Source organism: Schistocerca piceifrons, chromosome 10 (genome assembly GCF_021461385.2).
Source record: "Schistocerca piceifrons isolate TAMUIC-IGC-003096 chromosome 10, iqSchPice1.1, whole genome shotgun sequence".
Classification (NCBI taxonomy): domain Eukaryota; kingdom Metazoa; phylum Arthropoda; class Insecta; order Orthoptera; family Acrididae; genus Schistocerca; species Schistocerca piceifrons.
This window is the reverse complement of record NC_060147.1, coordinates 51,017,534-51,035,221: the sequence shown is the minus strand read 5'-3', so window position 1 is coordinate 51,035,221 and position 17,688 is coordinate 51,017,534. Positions and strand designations below refer to the sequence as shown.

General features: G+C 40.1%; 1 protein-coding gene across 2 annotated transcripts in view; it reads right to left on the bottom strand.

The window, feature by feature from the left end:
• LOC124719061 (neurexin-4) overlaps nucleotides 1–17,426 on the bottom strand; it is a 166,944-nt gene extending 149,518 nt beyond the window's left edge. For both annotated transcript variants that reach the window (XM_047244732.1, XM_047244733.1), the window contains exons 1-3: nucleotides 17,317–17,426; nucleotides 16,915–17,010; nucleotides 4,582–4,778 (exon numbers count right to left, since the gene is read on the bottom strand). In XM_047244732.1, the coding sequence (XP_047100688.1) occupies nucleotides 4,582–4,778; nucleotides 16,915–17,010; nucleotides 17,317–17,380 (357 nt within the window). In that variant the 5' untranslated portion in view covers nucleotides 17,381–17,426. The remainder of the gene's footprint in view (nucleotides 1–4,581; nucleotides 4,779–16,914; nucleotides 17,011–17,316) is intronic.
• Between the last annotated feature and the right edge of the window lie 262 nt (nucleotides 17,427–17,688).

Genomic DNA, 17,688 nt, shown 5'->3' with positions numbered 1-17,688 from the left:
TATCGCATATTATCAGTTCCTGCAAAAGCACAATAACTTTTCAAGGTTCCATACTACATCAGATGCAGTTGCTTCTCCCCGTTCTCATTTCCTGAGGAAAGAGACTTATCTTTATGACACAACAATAAATAAAACTCCAAAAGCCTGAGGACACTTTTCGCAGGACTCCCTTGCCACTCTTTCACCCACCAGCAAGTGTGAATCTTTCACGTTTGTTTATTCTCGCATTCATTTGCCTGCAAGGAGCACAAGCCTCATTATGATCTGTTCACTTTCCAAGACATTCCTTGTAAAGAGAATGTGCCTTTGTCTAATGCTTTCCCTTAAAAAGATACTTACTCTCTTTCTCTTATCCTTATCAGGCCGATTTCACAAAAAGAGGCATAAATTTTCTATAGCCTTCTTGAACAACCCTTGCTAGCATTTGTTTAAATCAATTTATGGAAACCACAGGACATATTAATAAGGAAAACTATACAGAGATTTGAACGTTATTCCTCTTAAATGCAACTTACTAGCTTTCAGGGAAGTCAAGAGATAGCCAGTCGCCACATCTTCATGTCTACAGTGAAAGAATTTATTAAATTAAGTGAAGTCACTACATCCTCAACCCAATGGTTGGTTTCAACAATGTGGTGTTTTACTATGAGTGGTATGCTCTTCGCTTCATCCAACCTCCAAACCGTATCAGTTGTTGGGAGAACTGAGTTTAAATTTCACACCAACTCTCAGTGGAAGTTCACATTTTTCACATTAATGAAACACCGTCAGAGGTGATGCACAAAAATCCCAGGATCGGTCACTGATTGAACCGCAGGCCTTTAGATTTGCAATGTCACTTGCCTACCCACTGAACCCCAAGCTACACTTATCAGTGATATGTATGACATCTATACGTAATGTACACTTTTAAATAAACTAATTAAGTATTTTGGCAGCAAAAGAAATACACCTGACGTATTTTCTCTGTGAACTGCAGAAAGAAAATTAATTTATCCACGATAACAATGTTTGAGCTCCGTGGCTACAGGTTAAATTATTTGAAAAAATACAGTGAACAGCTGAACACCAGTTACAAAACTTTATTCACACCAAGATGTCAACAGTTGGTATACCACAGTTACACATAAAAAATTATCAGTAACACTCAATTAAGTATTGATTACTGTACATTTTTTGACTACAAAATACGAATCCTCAAAGAAGTGAACTGTAGTAGTTAATGTCTATCCAACTGTTGCAGTTAATGACCATCGGACTTTTTCAGAGATTCATGAACTTATTTATGTATTATCCAGGAGAATGTGAAACATGAGAGAGAGAGCTCATTATTATATGAACATCCTGTTTCTTTTGGCTGCGACATCAATGATTATCGGTTTATCACCAGATAAAGCAATGAGTCTGGTGCATTCATCCCACCTCACGATACCTGGCTCCCACCCTGTACTAAGTTGTAGGTCACTGTCTTTTACAGGTTGCTTTCTGAGATTTTCTCTTTCAGTCACTTCTTTTAATATGGCAACTCATAAACTGTTTGTTCTGTTAATGGCAGAGGTATTAAAATACAATTCAAATTCATTTTCTGAAGCCTGTTCCCCACAGCTAACTTCTCAGGACAGCACAGGTGTCAACTGGCATAATGTTTGAATCAGCATAGCTCTGCAGTGTACACAGTCTGGCCAATATAATAGTACCCTTAACATGGGCATTCAATGAATGCATCCTACAAAAGTAATGCCTGTGCATTCTCTGAGTGCATGCTCAGAAGTAATGCCTTGGTTGCCTTAGACTGCAGTCACGAATGTCTGAGTTGCATTTGCGCGAGTGTGTGTGTGTGTGTGTGTGTGTGTGTGTGTGTGTGTGTGTGTGTCTATATATACGTGTTTTTGTCGTCTAATTTTGATGAAGGCCTTACTGGCCGAAAGCTATATTTGTGACAGTCTTTTCGTAGTGCCTATATGTGACTCAGCACCTCCACTATATGGTGAGTAGCAACTTTCCTTTCCACAATAATATTACTCGATTGACGTTCCCACTTCGCTGACACGTGCTGCAACCCTCTACCATTAAAGGGCTCCGAATTGCAATGTTTAACATAGCTGTGTATCATTTAACTATATCAGTGTGTGAGAAACACCATGCTGTAATCAAGTTTCTGACCACAGAAAACAAGCCTCCAACTGAAATCCATAGAAGAATAGAAGCTATGTACGGCGATGACTGTATCGACATCAGTAATGTGTGGCACTGCGTTCTTCGTGCTCATAATAAAGGAAACTGTGGTACTAACCTCAGCATATGTGACAGGGCTCAGAGTGGACGGCACGTACAGAAACTGACGAGACTTTGTAGAATCAGGTTCCAAAACTTAAAAAAACATCTTTAAGTACTTCACTCTGAAAGTGACGAAGCAGTGCAACCAGTGGTGAGACTGTGGTTCCATTGATAAAGTTAAACATTCAACAGTGCCAATAAACTGGCCTCTTGTTGGAAGAAATGTGTTCGTCACCATGGTAACTATACTGATAAATAAGTATGTAGACATGAAGAATAAAGATGTGGAATGTTAATAATTTTCGTTTTATTTAAATAACTGTAATGGTTTTCACACAAAAAAATTGGAGGCCTTAGTTTCCAACATGCCCTCATAAATCTTATATTGTTTGATGAAGCGTCATATCTTCGTTGGAGGATTGAGTGATTTGGGTGATGTTGTCTCGCTCCTCTATCACTAGGCGACAAAATGGCAAAAACAAAAGCCTCTTGCTATATTTTTCAGGGATTTTTTTTTCTCAGAACATCTTTAGTAAATGGACTGGGAATTGTATAAGGTGACATCATCTACTACAATGACAAATGATTTGTGAGATAATGATAAAAGCAGCTCCTGAAATTAAAGTCTCAGAAAATACCCACAATAAAAACTGCTGCCTGCAACTCAGTTCAGTGTAGGGTGCAGTCACTGTTAGACAGAATTAGTTGCGGTGGTTGCACAGTGCAACCTTATTTGGCAATGGATGTAGCACCAGAGAATAGCCTGCCAGCATCAAGAGGTTAAGTGAGGACGAGACTCAACTACAAAGCAGTACGCTACCACTTGACATCGTCTAAGCATTTATGAGAATTTAAGGACATGATGCAGCTAGAAGCCTCCAAGATGATTTTCTTAATTTCTATCATTGCAAGACTATATATTTGCAAATGAAGTTAATGTCCTCACCCCCTCTCCTCACAGTGATGTTAAAACACAAGCTGAAAATTAAGGACCAAAGAAGTAGTTGAGCAGGCTGTAGCATACACACAATGAGGTCCTGTGTATACATATGATACTGTGTGCATACCGTGTTTATAGCCTTCTTCTTCTCCTCCTCCTTTTTTTTTTACAGATTTATGCATCAAGCTTCGCTAAGTGACCAGTTACTTTTTCTGGCAATAATGTCCATAACAGCAAATGCTATGTAGGTGAAATTTCCTTGTTCTTCAGGTATACAAATATCAGGTGTGCAAAATATCAGAGGAGCAGTGGGGAATTGTGACATCAAATTGAGTGTACTTTATTTTAAACAAAAGAGGCGAAGAGGGGGAAATGTGCACACAATAAATATCCCACTGACAATATGGATGAATGTGTTATCAGACAGCAATTTCTGCATTATTTTGAACAACAAGAAGGAAACCTCCAACTCTCCCACACAGATTTTTTTAAAAAGTGAAACATCGGAATGAAAGGGGGCCAGTGGTTTATTCAGATACATTACACTGTAAATAAATGCTGTCACAGTGAAAGTGGGTAAGTACTGTCAAACAAAATTGCCAGTTAGCGTTTGTTTGTTGTGGAATCCAAGCAATGGCATATTGTAGCAATGTGAGCACTCCGACAGCAAGTATACAGAGCTGTACACAGCAATTAGCTCCACCCCTAATCCACTTCTTTGACATAAACATTACATTGCTGCCATCCCGGCCAGGTCATCAGTTTGCTTTGCCAGGCAATTACTAAAAAAAAAAAAAAAAAAAAGAAGAAGAAGAAGAAGAAGAAGAAGAAGAAGAAGGAGGAGGAGGATTAGGTGATACAGTAATGCCCTCCGCAGTTATTGGGATTTGTCAGTAATAAAGTGACTAAATGGTTTCTGTAATCTCACAGCACCAACAAACATGCATTTTGAAAAGTTTATCTAAAAACCATTGCTTAATAAAGGCTGATCTACTTCCAAAAATTTTCCTGTAAGTTCGCCAATTTTGATCGCACAGTAAACCTGAAACCAGTTTTTATATAATGCGAATTCTTCTTTTACCATCCAATTATTTATACTGTGTTAATTTTTATTTATTTTCAAAGTCTTTCCAGTCACAACTGAAGCTGAAAGAATTTGTAGTTATATAAAATGTATCATGAGATTCCTGATGGAGGACAAAATAATTATATTCACTCCTATCAAACCATTTAATTTCATTTGACAACTATCACAACATGCTCGAATTAGGCTTCTGCTCCCAGCACAGTCAAATGTATCCTATACTCAAACAGTGGCAACACGTCCCCAAACAGTGTGGCATACATCACAGTGAAATACAGACCTTTATCTCTCCTCCTGGTTCCTTGAAGTAAGAAAAGTCGAGTCCATTCATGCCATACTGAACGGCATACTCTTGCACGTACTCAGACGAATGTGGACGTCCACGAGTTGCGATTCCAGTTATGTTGTAAGTGTAGCCCAAGTCGACGGTCAGGAACTGGTCGTAGTCCGAGCTGGAGGCCGTCCATGCGTTGGCTCCTGGTGTGCCACTACATTACTACACATTCTCTGAACACACTCCTAGTGCTGAGCTAATTTCCTTGATCTTACGAAGCAACCAATTTTGTGCATTAAATAACTTTGTATCTTACACACCTTTCTTACACCATTGTGTGTGTGTGTGTGTGTGTGTGTGTGTGTGTGTGTGTGTGTGTCAGTCAGTCATTGAATTTGCCTTTCAGCATAACATTTCTGTATCACCTGTAGCACCGTAGACATAAGACAAAGAGATGCACAATGGGCTTCCACAGGCAAGGGAAATAAGTATAAGTATTTTACTCATGAGGTGGCTGTGCCTGCTAGTCACCAATGATTTTGTCAAAACTTTTGGTACATGCCATCCTTAATGAAATACAAAAGTGATTGAAGTGGGGACGCAGATGATCAAGCATTTAGAAACTTTGGTGCGGCTCAGACGAGACACAAACCATTTATGTTGGTGTAGTTTCCAGACAGTGGTTGGCACAAAGAAAAACAGTACGGAACAGTAATCCGAAGTTTGGGAGGACGAGTCCACCCGTGGAAAGTTGTGTGTGTGCTTTTTTTCCAAATTTTTACATTACTTATACTGCAAATGAACTGAAATGATGTGTGTGTATATATATCTAAAAACAAAGATGATGTGGCTACCAAACAAAAGTGCTGGCAGGTCGATAGACACACAAACAGACACAAACATACACATAAAATTCAAGCTTTCACAACAAACGGTTGCTTCATCAGGAAAGAGGGAAGGAGAGGGAAAGACAAAAGGATGTGGGTTTTAAGGGAGAGGGTAAGGAGTCATTCCAATCCCGGTAGCGGAAAGACTTACCTTAGGGGCAAAAAAGGACAGGTATACACACACACACACACACACACACACACACACACACACACACACACACACACACACACATCCATCCGCACATACACAGACACAAGCAGACATTTGTAAAGGCAAAGAGTTTGGGCAGAGATGTTAGTCGAGGTGGAAGTAAAGAGGCAAAGATGTTGTTGAAAGACAGGTGAGGTATGAGTGGCGGCAACTTGAAATTAGCGGAGGTTGAGGCCTGGCGGATAACGAGAGAGGATATACTGAAGGGCTCTTAGTTCATCCCTATGAAATCCCCAAACCACCTTCCCTACACTCTGGCTCCTACCCCTGTAACCGCCCCCGGTGTAAAACCTGTCCCATGCACCCTCCCACCACCACCACCTACTCCAGTCCTGTAACCCGGAAGGTGTACACGATCAAAGGCGGAGCCACGTGTGAAAGCACCCACGTGATTTACCAACTGACCTGCCTACACAGTGATGCATTCTATGTGGGAATGACCAGCAACAAACTGTCCATTCACATGAATGGACACAGGGAGACGGTGTTTGTTGGTAATGAGGATCACCCTGTGGCTAAACATGCCTTGGTGCACGGCCAGCACATCTTGGCACAGTGTTACACCGTCCGGGTTATCTGGATACTTCCCACTAACACCAACCTGTCAGAACTCCGGAGATGGGAACTTGCCCTTCAGTATATCCTCTCTTCTCGTTATCTGCCAGGCCTCAACCTCCGCTAATTTCAATTTGCCGCCACTCATACCTCACCTGTCTTTCAACAACATCTTTGCCTCTTTACTTCCACCTCGACTGACATCTCTGCCCAAACTCTTTGCCTTTACAAATGTCTGCTTGTGTCTGTGTATGTGGGGATGGATGTGTGTGTGTGTGTGTGTGTGTGTGTGTGTGTGTGTGTGTGTGTGTGTGTGTGTGTGTGGGCGCGCGCGCGCGAGCGAGTGTATACCTGTCCTTTTTTCCCCCTAAGGTAAGTCTTTCCGCTCCCGGGATTGGAATGACTCCTTACCCTCTCCCTTAAAACCCACTTCCTTTCGTCTTCCCCTCTCCTTCCCTCTTTCCTGATGAGGCAACAGTTTGTTGCGACAGCTTGAATTTTGTGTGTATGTTTGTGTGTCTATCGACCTGCCGGCGCTTTCGTTCGGTACGTCACCTCATCTTTGTTTTTTTATATATAATTTTTCCCACGTGGAATGTTTCCTTCTATATATATATATATATATATATATATATATATATATATATATATATATATATATATATTAGTGGGGGGGGGGGATCTGGGATCTCCTCCCAAACCCACTGAACCAATTTCAACCAAACTTGGCACACAAACAGCAGGCCTCATGGTATCAGCACTCTGGGGTTTATAACCTCCTAGCTCCAATAGGTGTGCAGATATGTGTAAATACATGTTTTTCAAACTTCTGGCATATAGGTTGCCCTGCATGACAGAACAGTATCAACCTGCCAAATCAAACTGCTTTGAAGGTTAGCCTACATGTCATGGGCAAGAAATGGTTTTCCTAGCCCCAGACATGTAGTATACACTTCAAGACAGGCATGTTGTGTTAAAGTATCACTGATCTGCTCTGCATGGCGGCCTGTATGTCAGGGGCAAATAAATGATTTTCAAGTCACTGATGATTGACAGAACTGTGTGACATGCACTGTGAGAATAATATCAGCCTGTTTTACTGAACAATACTGCACAGGCTACACTTGTTGGGGACAGGTTGAGATGGATTTGGAGGGGTGGGGTGAGGGTGGGGGTGGGGGCTGGACACAGCACAGAGGAGGAGGAAATGGGCAGAGGAGAGGACAGGGAAATGCATGAAGCAGTTGGGAGATGTAGAGGCAAAGTGGGCAGGTAAAATAGGTAGAGTTGGAGGCAGAGATGGTAAGAGAGGGGGAAGATAAAGTGTGCAGAGGGAGGGGCAGGAGGAAATGGACAAAGAGGGGGAGAGCGGGAGAGGGGGAGAGCGGGAGAGATTCACAGAGATGGGATGATGATGAGTTGTACACAGAAATGGAGAAAGAGACGGACACAGAGAGGGTGAGTAGGAAGTGTATTCAGTGTGTTGAATGCTTACACCGGCAAAGCCAAAGGCAAATTTCAAATTGCTTATAAATTTTAAGGAAAGGATTACAAAGCATACATGAAAAATTTATATGTATCATTAAATACTCTTACAGTTGATGATTTACACATGCCAGTGTGATATTTGTCTTTAAAACAGTGTGCAGCTGCCAAGAGTTGCTCAGAGATCAAAATTAAATTAATGGAATGTGAAGTCTTGTATGCTTTAATTACTATCCCTTCTTGGAAAATTATTTGCAGAGTGCTCATGGAAGCTGTTAAGTGCAACCCTTTCTTGGAAATTATTTGCAATCCCAAAATTTCTTTTGCCTTTCCCTTTCATGTCTTTACATAGATATTAATAAATATAATATATTGTGCATTTTTTAGCTTATTTGCAGTGTAGTAACATAAAAATTGAAAATAACAAAAAAATTTCATTTAAGGACTGGACTCAATGACCCTCGGATTACCATTCTACACTCTTTCTGCCGCATCAAGTGCTGTCTGGAAACTATAATGTAAATGGCTAATGCCTCACCCTACATATGCCAAAAATGCTATTTATTTCCTAAATATTTGCCTATCTGGAGCTTCGACTTCTGTCACTTTCATTCCTGGCCAAGCCCTACATCTACCATAAATCTGAACAAAATCGGTACAATGAGTACGAGTAATCCCCTTCTGGGTAGATTTTCTCCTCTCATCTCATAAAAGATAGGTTCCTACTTTCCAACCACCCATAAATAATCCCTCTTCTCTCCCAGAAAAGGAACATAGAAGTTATCAAAGCTAAAATAAATATTTTCTACTTTCAAGTGTGTATTGATAGTATTAGGATTGGCACTTCCTAAAAGGTCCTGAGCAGCTGTTCTGTCTTCTTGCAATTTTCTAAAAATTCAGTATGAGGTATTTACTTTCTGGACAATGGAAACTACTATTTTTAAAAACTGTCCCCCACTTTAAAAATTTCATCTGTAAAAATGACCCGTACAAAAGTACAATGGAGTATAGAACACTGGAGTACAAACAAGGAAAAGTCACAAAGATTTATCATCTCGAAAACAAAGTAAAGGTACATTCACACGATGCCTCTTTCCTCATGTGCACTCACACACACATGTGCATGCTCAACGATTTATGGAACGAACACACGTATGCATGGGTTTTTTTGTGCCCACAAATTGCCTTGCTGCACAACCAGTCTAAGGTTCTTCTTTGTTTGGGAGTTTGTGCTGCATTTATTGCGGTGAAAAAGGGAGAGAAAAAGAAAACACAAAGGCCATATTGGGTAAGAAAGTATCTAAAAAACAGAGGTATGAGAAACACAAAGTGATGACACCATTTAGTCTGCAAATTTCTGGAGGAGGTCACAGCATATATTTACATTTTGTGTTTGGAAAACTGCAGTGATAAAAGGTTGGCAATAATATTATGTTAGCTGGTAACTGCAACTTCTTTGCCAGTTTGCACTATTTCACATTTCAAAAAGAAGCAGTTCAATTATTTTTCTGAAACTGAGACATCCTTAAGGGAAATTCTTAGTCGTTATGTGAAGGTTTAACTTCCAATGTGTCATTAGTATTTTATTTTACAAAAAAAAAGTTATTTACAAAATTTTAATCATGAAAGGTTATATGTAGATTAACACCCTGTGACTCTGCAAACTCACACAGATGCCAGAATCTGCTAGAATGGAGGCTGTGTTTTCCAATTTTGTACATCCTGCATCATCAAAGTCCTTCATTTCAGTTTCTATTTGTTTGTTGAAGAGTTCCACCAACCTCATCTTTTCTTCTGTTCCAACATTAGACTCCTCAACTGCTATTCTATTAAGTCACCATAATATGAATATCTGAAGTTTTCGTATGCGCTTTTCACAAACTTTTAGGCTTCTCCTCCTCCTCCTCCATTTTCCCCGAGACCTGTCTTGTTTGTTATAATGATATAATCGGAGACTTATCGTACTTGACACCCAGAGCAGCAAATCTCATCATTTATAAATTATTAGGAGTAAACTGACATTTCTACACAAAAATGACCTTATACCACAACCTCAACACACTGCACAATGAAACACACATGGGCCCCACCTACCTGTCGTCTGCTAATTAGTGTCAGAGATTTGCACTGAATCTGGGAAGCGACGCAGTATATGTATGGTCTCCATATTCAGGAAATTACATGTGCACAAACGTGCACGCGTAGTTGCAGTGTTGGAAATGTAAGCGGTTGTGCAAAGTTGAACAGAAAAAGGCATCATGTGGACGCACCTTTACAAGGTGAATCTTCTGTCTGTCTGCAGATAGATGTCTGCATTCCTAGTGCACACGGAAATCTCCACGTCACAGAAATGCAGCGCGTGACTCGAGGAGCCACAACAAAACAATGCAGCCCATCTCCACTTTATCGATAGTTGCAGCATTTTGTTTTGGATTCCGTAGCAGCTTGCTATTTTACTGCAATACTTTGATTTCAATGTGTACCAAGATTACACACAATTATGTAACTTTATTTTGTCATAATGATAATCGAAACATCACAATTGTCCCCTCTCCTTTTCCATATAGAGTCCACTGCCCTCCACTCCTGAACATTGTTCTATTATTACACATAAAGCTGTGAGCTACAAATGTTCTATGTTGCGGAAGATACTGCCTAAATATGAGCACCAACGTCATAGCAGTGCCATCACATACACTATCTGATCAAAAGTATCTAGGTATCGTGGAACTGACCATTAGACATCACGAGAGGTGGACCCAGCAGTGTAAAAGAAGGTGGTGAGTACTAGGTTGTAAGCAGAGAAGCAGTGACAGTAGAATGGATCGGTCAGGAGAGCTCAGTGATTTTGAACACTGAGTAGTCACTGGATGAAACGAATCCGTCAGTGTTATTTAAACCTTTCTCAGCCCATCCAAGTCGACAGCAGGTGATGTGATCGGAAGGGAAAATGTGAAGGAACAACTGTGGCTAAACCGTGACAAGACAGACCACACCTACTGCCAGACACGGACTGTCTAACGTTATGGAGGATTGTTGTACACAAATGAATTTGGCAGAAGGACTAACATGGGAGTTCCACAAGTGCTAGAATCAGCCCAGCTACAGCACAATGACCGTGTGCCAGTAGTTAAAAGGAATGGGGTACAATGGGCAAGCAGCCCCTCACAAACCGCACATTCTGTAGACAATGTTAAGTGATGCTCGTGTTGGAGTAAAGAGTGACAGCAGTGGATAGTGGAAGACTGGAAATGAGTTATTTGGAGAGATGAACCACTCTACACCCTGTGGTAATTCAACGAAAGGGTTTGGATTTGGCGAATGTCTGGACAGCTTTACCTGCCATTGTGTGCAGGGCCAACAGTGAAATACAGAGGAGGTGGTGTTACAACATTGGGGTTTCTCAAAGTTAGGGTGTGGTCCTTGTAGCACACTAAAGAAAATGCTAACAGCAGAAGGATACGGGTACGAACACATCTTACAATACAGTTTACTGCGCACAGTGGAGGAATAGTTTCGAGATGATGACTGGTTGTGTCATCGTGAAAATGCTCCCTGTCATAAAGCAGCATCTGTGAGGCAATAGTTTACAAAAACATCTCTGAAATAGACTGGCCTGCCCAGAGTTCCAACCTGAACCCAATGGAAAACATTTGGAATGAGTGACGATGCCGACATAACTCCTGACCCAAGTGTACAACATCACTGCCTTCTCTGGTTTTGGCTCTCGAGAAAAAACGGGCTCCCATTTCTCTGCACACATTCAAATACCTTATCCGCCGTGTCCCCGGCAGAGTTCATGTCATAAAAATGAAGGGTGGAGACGTACCATATTAATGTCCACTAATGGGTGTCCAGATACTTTAATCAGATAGTGTACAAGTTTTACCAGTGAAGCTGGAATGCGAGGTACTTTACAGAAATGGTTGCTAAATGTATTTTATTGCTAGGTCAAAGGTTGAACGTATGAAGCGCAAGAAATAATAATAACTGAAACAAAATTAAATGCCGTGAAGACAATGTTCTCTCTCTGGAAAGTGACCAGCCTTAATTTATTTTGTAGTATACCCAATGTCTGTATATGTAAATCTACCAGCATCTTTCAAATTGCTATTCATTTACTTTCTCATTCCTACATATTTAGAATCATGTTGTGTAAATCAACTACAGAACACACCTATTAACTGGAAGTAGCTTTGGTACTTGTTATTTTTAGTGTTTCTGCAGCATACTAACCCAATGATGAGTGGTGTATTAAATGATTAAAACTGTAGTAACTTAACTGTGGAAGCACTTGTGTGAGTATTGCTGTCTATCTAAGAAAGAACATTATGTAAATGAAATAAACAATAAATCACAATATTATTCTAAAGAAATATTATTATCAGAGTACTAAAAGATCAAACACACAAGAGGACGTACGAGTAAAAATTTGTTATCTCATGATACATCTACTTTTTAACAGACACACGCACACTGCTATAATATTTTCTTTACTTAGACACAAAAAACAAATCTGAACTTTCTACACATCAAACTGCTATATACTGGATTAGACAGTCTCGTAACATTGAAGAAATGTTTCCCCATTAACTTCTGCTCATAATAAAATGAACGGCAGACTATTTGTCATGCAACATAATGCAAAATGTAAAGCTATAGGGCACATTATGTGCTACTAATATACTGGAACATAACATTATGCTGTAACAGAAAAAGGATATTAAAAACTGAATTTGATCTAGCATTCCAATACCATACATTTTATTAAATGTAAAATGTGAATACAATTATACAAAAATTACTTGACAGGCAGTATAAGTGAAGTTGAACCAAATATAACAAGCTGTTCCACTGTGTGCTGTAACATTTTTACATGAGAAACAAAAGTACAGCTTAAGAAACAAATGTAAGTAGCACATGGTTCCTTAGAAATGTGACTTATCAACAGATGGAAAGTGCTATGTTAAAAAAAACAAATTCTACTGAGAGCTAATGGGCACTTCTGATTATCAAATGTTTCACTGTTTGCACCATATATCAAACAAAATAATGCAACAGCATGTAGAAACAGAGTGTACTCAACATCATACTCCATGTAAAAGTATGGCCAAAGTAAGCATAAAAGGACCATTAAGAACATTAATAAATCAAATATGCTGGTACATAAGATTTCTGTAACACAGCCCAACCAATAGAACCAAAGAAAGGTAACAGTCTATTGTGAGGCCAACTTAAATAATTTATTTAAACGAGATAAAAATTATTACCAAATAAGTTATCCAGACATATCTCACATCTGTCATAATCTCCCTCCCAGTTTTGTCAAACATTTCAAAAAGTTTCCTGCATAAACAACTTTGTAAAATGTCTGTGACAAAGTGGTAGCCTCACCACTAATTGTAAGGAATTTATCAGTTCGATTATATAAGAACACTTTGTGGATATTCTGCAGAGTAATGTCAGTAGCCTTGTGTTTTATCTTTCTATATAAAACCTGAAAATTATGCTTGGTATCAAAAACTACTCATTTAAGAAATTTTACTGTGCAAGAAAGCATGTGTACTACATACGTACTACTAATGCTAACAAAATGGTGTGTACTCTGCTCTTGCACTTCAGCAAAGTCTCCTAAGTCATCGCCTTGAAGTGTTCTGCAAGTATGCAGGGCTTTCTGGCTTATTAAAATAATCCAGATAGAATGTTGGTTCATGATGTGTGACAGACTCCAAAGCACCCTGAAATTCATTCCAAGATATTTCTTGAAAAACTGGAGGTGCCGATTTCATTTTACAGCAGTTATCTTCCGAACCAGAAACAGCCACTGCGACAATATGCAAGGCGTCGATTCGAGACTCTTCAAAGTGCCATCCACTAGGAAGAGGACGGCCCTTCACCTCCAGAGCAGTTCCCACCTCCACACACCCGGGGGTATCGGGTAGATGACTGCTGCAAAATGAAAAACTCAAATCGCATAATTCAGGGCCCCCACCAATACCTTCACCTGTTGCTTTCAGGTAGCTCTCCTTAAGGGCCCACAACCTGAAGAACACGGCAGGGCCGTCTCTGCCAGCATTCTCAATTGAAACCTGTTCAACTGTGGAGAGATTTCGTTTCATGATGCGCAACAAATGTGCAGCATCACGATGTTTCTCTTCTACAGTGTCAACACCGACAGTATCGGCCACTGAGCTTCCGTATCCTGCTTCACCAGCTAGCACTGCCCACTTCCCGGCGTGAGAGATACTGAAACTGACTTTGGCATCTGTCAGCCCTTCCTGAACCGTCGGTTTGCCCCGACTGTCCCGTTCCAAGCGAACGGCACTCCACGGGATGGACAGAGCACGACTCACAAACAATCGTGCTAAGAGGCGACCTGCCAAGGATGCACGAGCATCTCTCCGAAAAGCAAATCGACGGATTCGAGTGCACTCTTCCGGCTGGACACTCGACAGTGCCGAGATCCACTCTGCCTCAGATGGACGCCATGAACCGATGTCAAACATCCATCGCACACTCATCTCCTTCACTGCAGATATCTTTGCACTTGCAAGCTGTTCTTGCCCTCCGGTTACAACAGGTTCAGCATTTTTTGACAAGTCTGCAAGATCTCGCTCTGGGCACCTCACCGAATGTGCAGAAGTGCTGGCTGCCTGCTTATTGTTGGTTTCTAAAGGAACATCTGTGCTCACTGCTATACCATCAACATGTGCAGTGTTAAGAGATACAGCAGCAGAGTCAACTTCAGATTTCCTTGTTACTCTATCTTCCTCGTAGCTTGCAAATGATGCCTCCTCCATTTTATGCAAAACTGCACCCTCCAGTTGATCTGTCCGACTGCCACAAAATTCACTCAGTTTCAGGCACGAGGCACTTGACTTTGCTTGTGTCATTCCTTTAATAGCAACCAAAAATATTTCTGGCATATATCTAAAGGTATTTGCCTTTTTGCAGTCTGACAGTGCTACCACAATACCACAAAAACAGAAAGAATGTATTTTCTCTCTTACAGATTCCACTATGTCTTCTTGGTACCAACACTTAAGGCAAGCTCCATTGTTCTGATCACTGAATAAACAGTTGGTCACTTTACTATTATACACACACACATTTGTGTGGTATACATACTTACCACAAATTTCCAAATGTGATTTGATAGTTATTTTCTCAACTGCAAAACGTACTAGTGCAGTGTGCAAAAAAACTCTCAAACTTGTACAAGACGACTTATACATATTCTAATGCACAAGAGTGGTAATGCAGGATGTGCATATTTTCCACTAAACTGTTCATATTATTTTATAAAACTTAACAAAGACGTAACTACAACGTATCAAGCAAAAATATTTGTATATAATTTATCGTAACTGCTTGAACACTACGTATGACGTTGCAGTAATGCTTAACAGTTCAATGTGTGAAAGCACCAAATTCATGCATCTCAGCTTTCTCTGCTTATGAAACTTCTTTTTTGAACTTGCACAATATCACTCTGTTAAAAGTCATTGTTTACTAAAAGCAATGTGTTCCAGCTATATATCACAGTAGTCATCACTGAGATATTAAAGAAGAAGAATGCCTGGAAGACACACATAGCCAGTGATCTTCACACCAAACAACATTTGGCACAGCCGACGCACTGCATTTGTAGGTGGTGTTAAGTGCAATATTTAGTATTTACTTTCCCACTGCAATGCTAACTCCGCTGCACAAATGACCAAGTACTTTAACCTGGAAGAGAGAGCTTACGTCACAGGGCTGACAAGCTATTGGTGGAAGAGTTATTGAGCTAAGTGGTAAATCAGGCCTCACACTGTAAATCTTAAAAATGAAATTCAATAACCAGGAAACATGCTATGAATACAGCAACAGCCGAACTACAGAAATATCAAATTATAAAACTACTACTGATGTGAAAGGCAAATATTTTGTCAAGTTAAATCTTTGATTTTTGTTATGCAATTAATGAATGGTCAACTGAAGGGTCTAAATCCACCTGCTTGCTCTGACTCATGTTGCAACTGTGTTGTGTGAGGTCTTTGAGGTGCAGTGTGTTTGAAACGGATCGTGTTTGCAGAGGGTATGTTGGAGTAAACAATGGAACACTCTAATGTGGTATGCATATGTTCCTAAATTGTTTATAAGTAATGTTAGTGTACCACTGGGCATAGCGCTGTGAGTTATTCGATGTTTCAAAGTTTGCTTTTGTTGTCTTTACAGACAGTTACTTTAATGCCTTTAGTTATTGGCTACTGATCTTGTTTCGACTTAGAAATTATTTCATTGTGTTGTTAATAGTTTGAAAGTTATTTCTTTTCGTGTTTTGTTTAACAATGGATCACAGCAGACCTAGGCTTGCTAGCATAGTGGGGACTAGTGCAGCAGGGGATACAACCCGTCGGCTTTGGACAATGACGTCACAAGTGGCCAATCGAGAAGCGTTTCTTCTTAGTGTTGTAGCTCCCTTCAGTGGCTGATAAGTGTTTTTTGACTTTTTAAAAAAAAATCTCACAAGATTGAATAAACAGATCCACTTTATTAAGCAATCAGTAAAAAAACTAAACTGAAACATAACAGCAAAAGCGAAAATGGTAAACTGCTCTCTGGCGGCTTGTGACGTCCTTGTCCAAAGCCGACGGGTTGTATCCCCTGCTGCACTAGACCCGCATGATGAGTAACTGTCAGAAACCAGTAAACCTTTTTATCAATGACCTATTAGACATGCCATAATCCCAAAATTTTTAGTTTGTAACAAAACAAGTAAACGCTAAGAGGAGTCACTTGTTAAAAGTAGTACACGCCTGAATGCCCCTGTCTACAAATACAAAATAAAAGAGCATCGTTATTTGTATTGTATGTTGGGCTGCAGTAGCAGGATGTGAGACTTTAGTGTAAAAAAAGATTTATTTATGCGAACAAGGCATAGAAGTTCGGAACCAAAACCAAAGGCAACTACAGCTTTGGTTCGAGACTTCGTTCGCCAATATCTTACTTGTTTGGCTGAAACACTAACGCCACTTACACAACAACGGAAGCCTGGTGCAGTTTGATAAATATTGCATTCTATGACCGTAATCCTTTCCCTTATTAATTCTTAAGTCATACATTTCAGAAACCTGTGCTACTAACGATACTACTATCACTAGCAAGGAAAAAACCTTACAAAAATGAGAGGGGAAATGCTTCACAATGACATACCATCAAGGCGTGCATTTTCCGGCCCTCGTTCACGAAGAGATGAAGTAGCTTTTAGCACAGCATTCTCCAGTAGGGGTTGGCTGCAGTCGTAATCAGCTGAAAATATGAAAGTAAAATGTATTGTGCCATACTTCAGGGCAGTTGCGATTGGCAAGTAACGTTGAGGTAAGGAAAGAAGTTTTCCACCAAAGGAAAAACTATAGCAGAATACTTCAAATACACTACACCGTTTCAATATTGCCTGTAAATATTGAAATCGTCAATTTTATTTAATTCAGCGCCATTTTCGAACGGGCTTGGCCGTTATGAATCATCAGAGTCCTCCGTGAAATGGCATGACAATCATTTCTGGAAGCACTATGGAAAATGTGTTTATGAAAACGATCGTACTGATCTACTTACTTGCTTTAACGTAATTTAAACTAAGAATCCACACAAATAGAACACAGTAATTCAGGTACACCATGGTTACAGAACAAAACACACCTAACACCAACCAAAGATATTGAGACAGTTAGATGACAATTCTCAACACACGCCCAGTTCATATCGATATATGTCATCCAACTCGTTGCACTTGCGGTTCATCTATAGCACAGTCGCGACACTTCGCCTCGATTTTGTTGCCTACAGCGCCAGCAGCGCCCCAAGCGGCTGGTAGGTTGAACTGTGAGTTCGGCGCGATCGTGAAAACGAATAGTGATTGATTATTTTGATTTATACAATGGCTTATACCATCGGGAGCGTTTGTAGCGCAAAAAATTGCAGCAACAA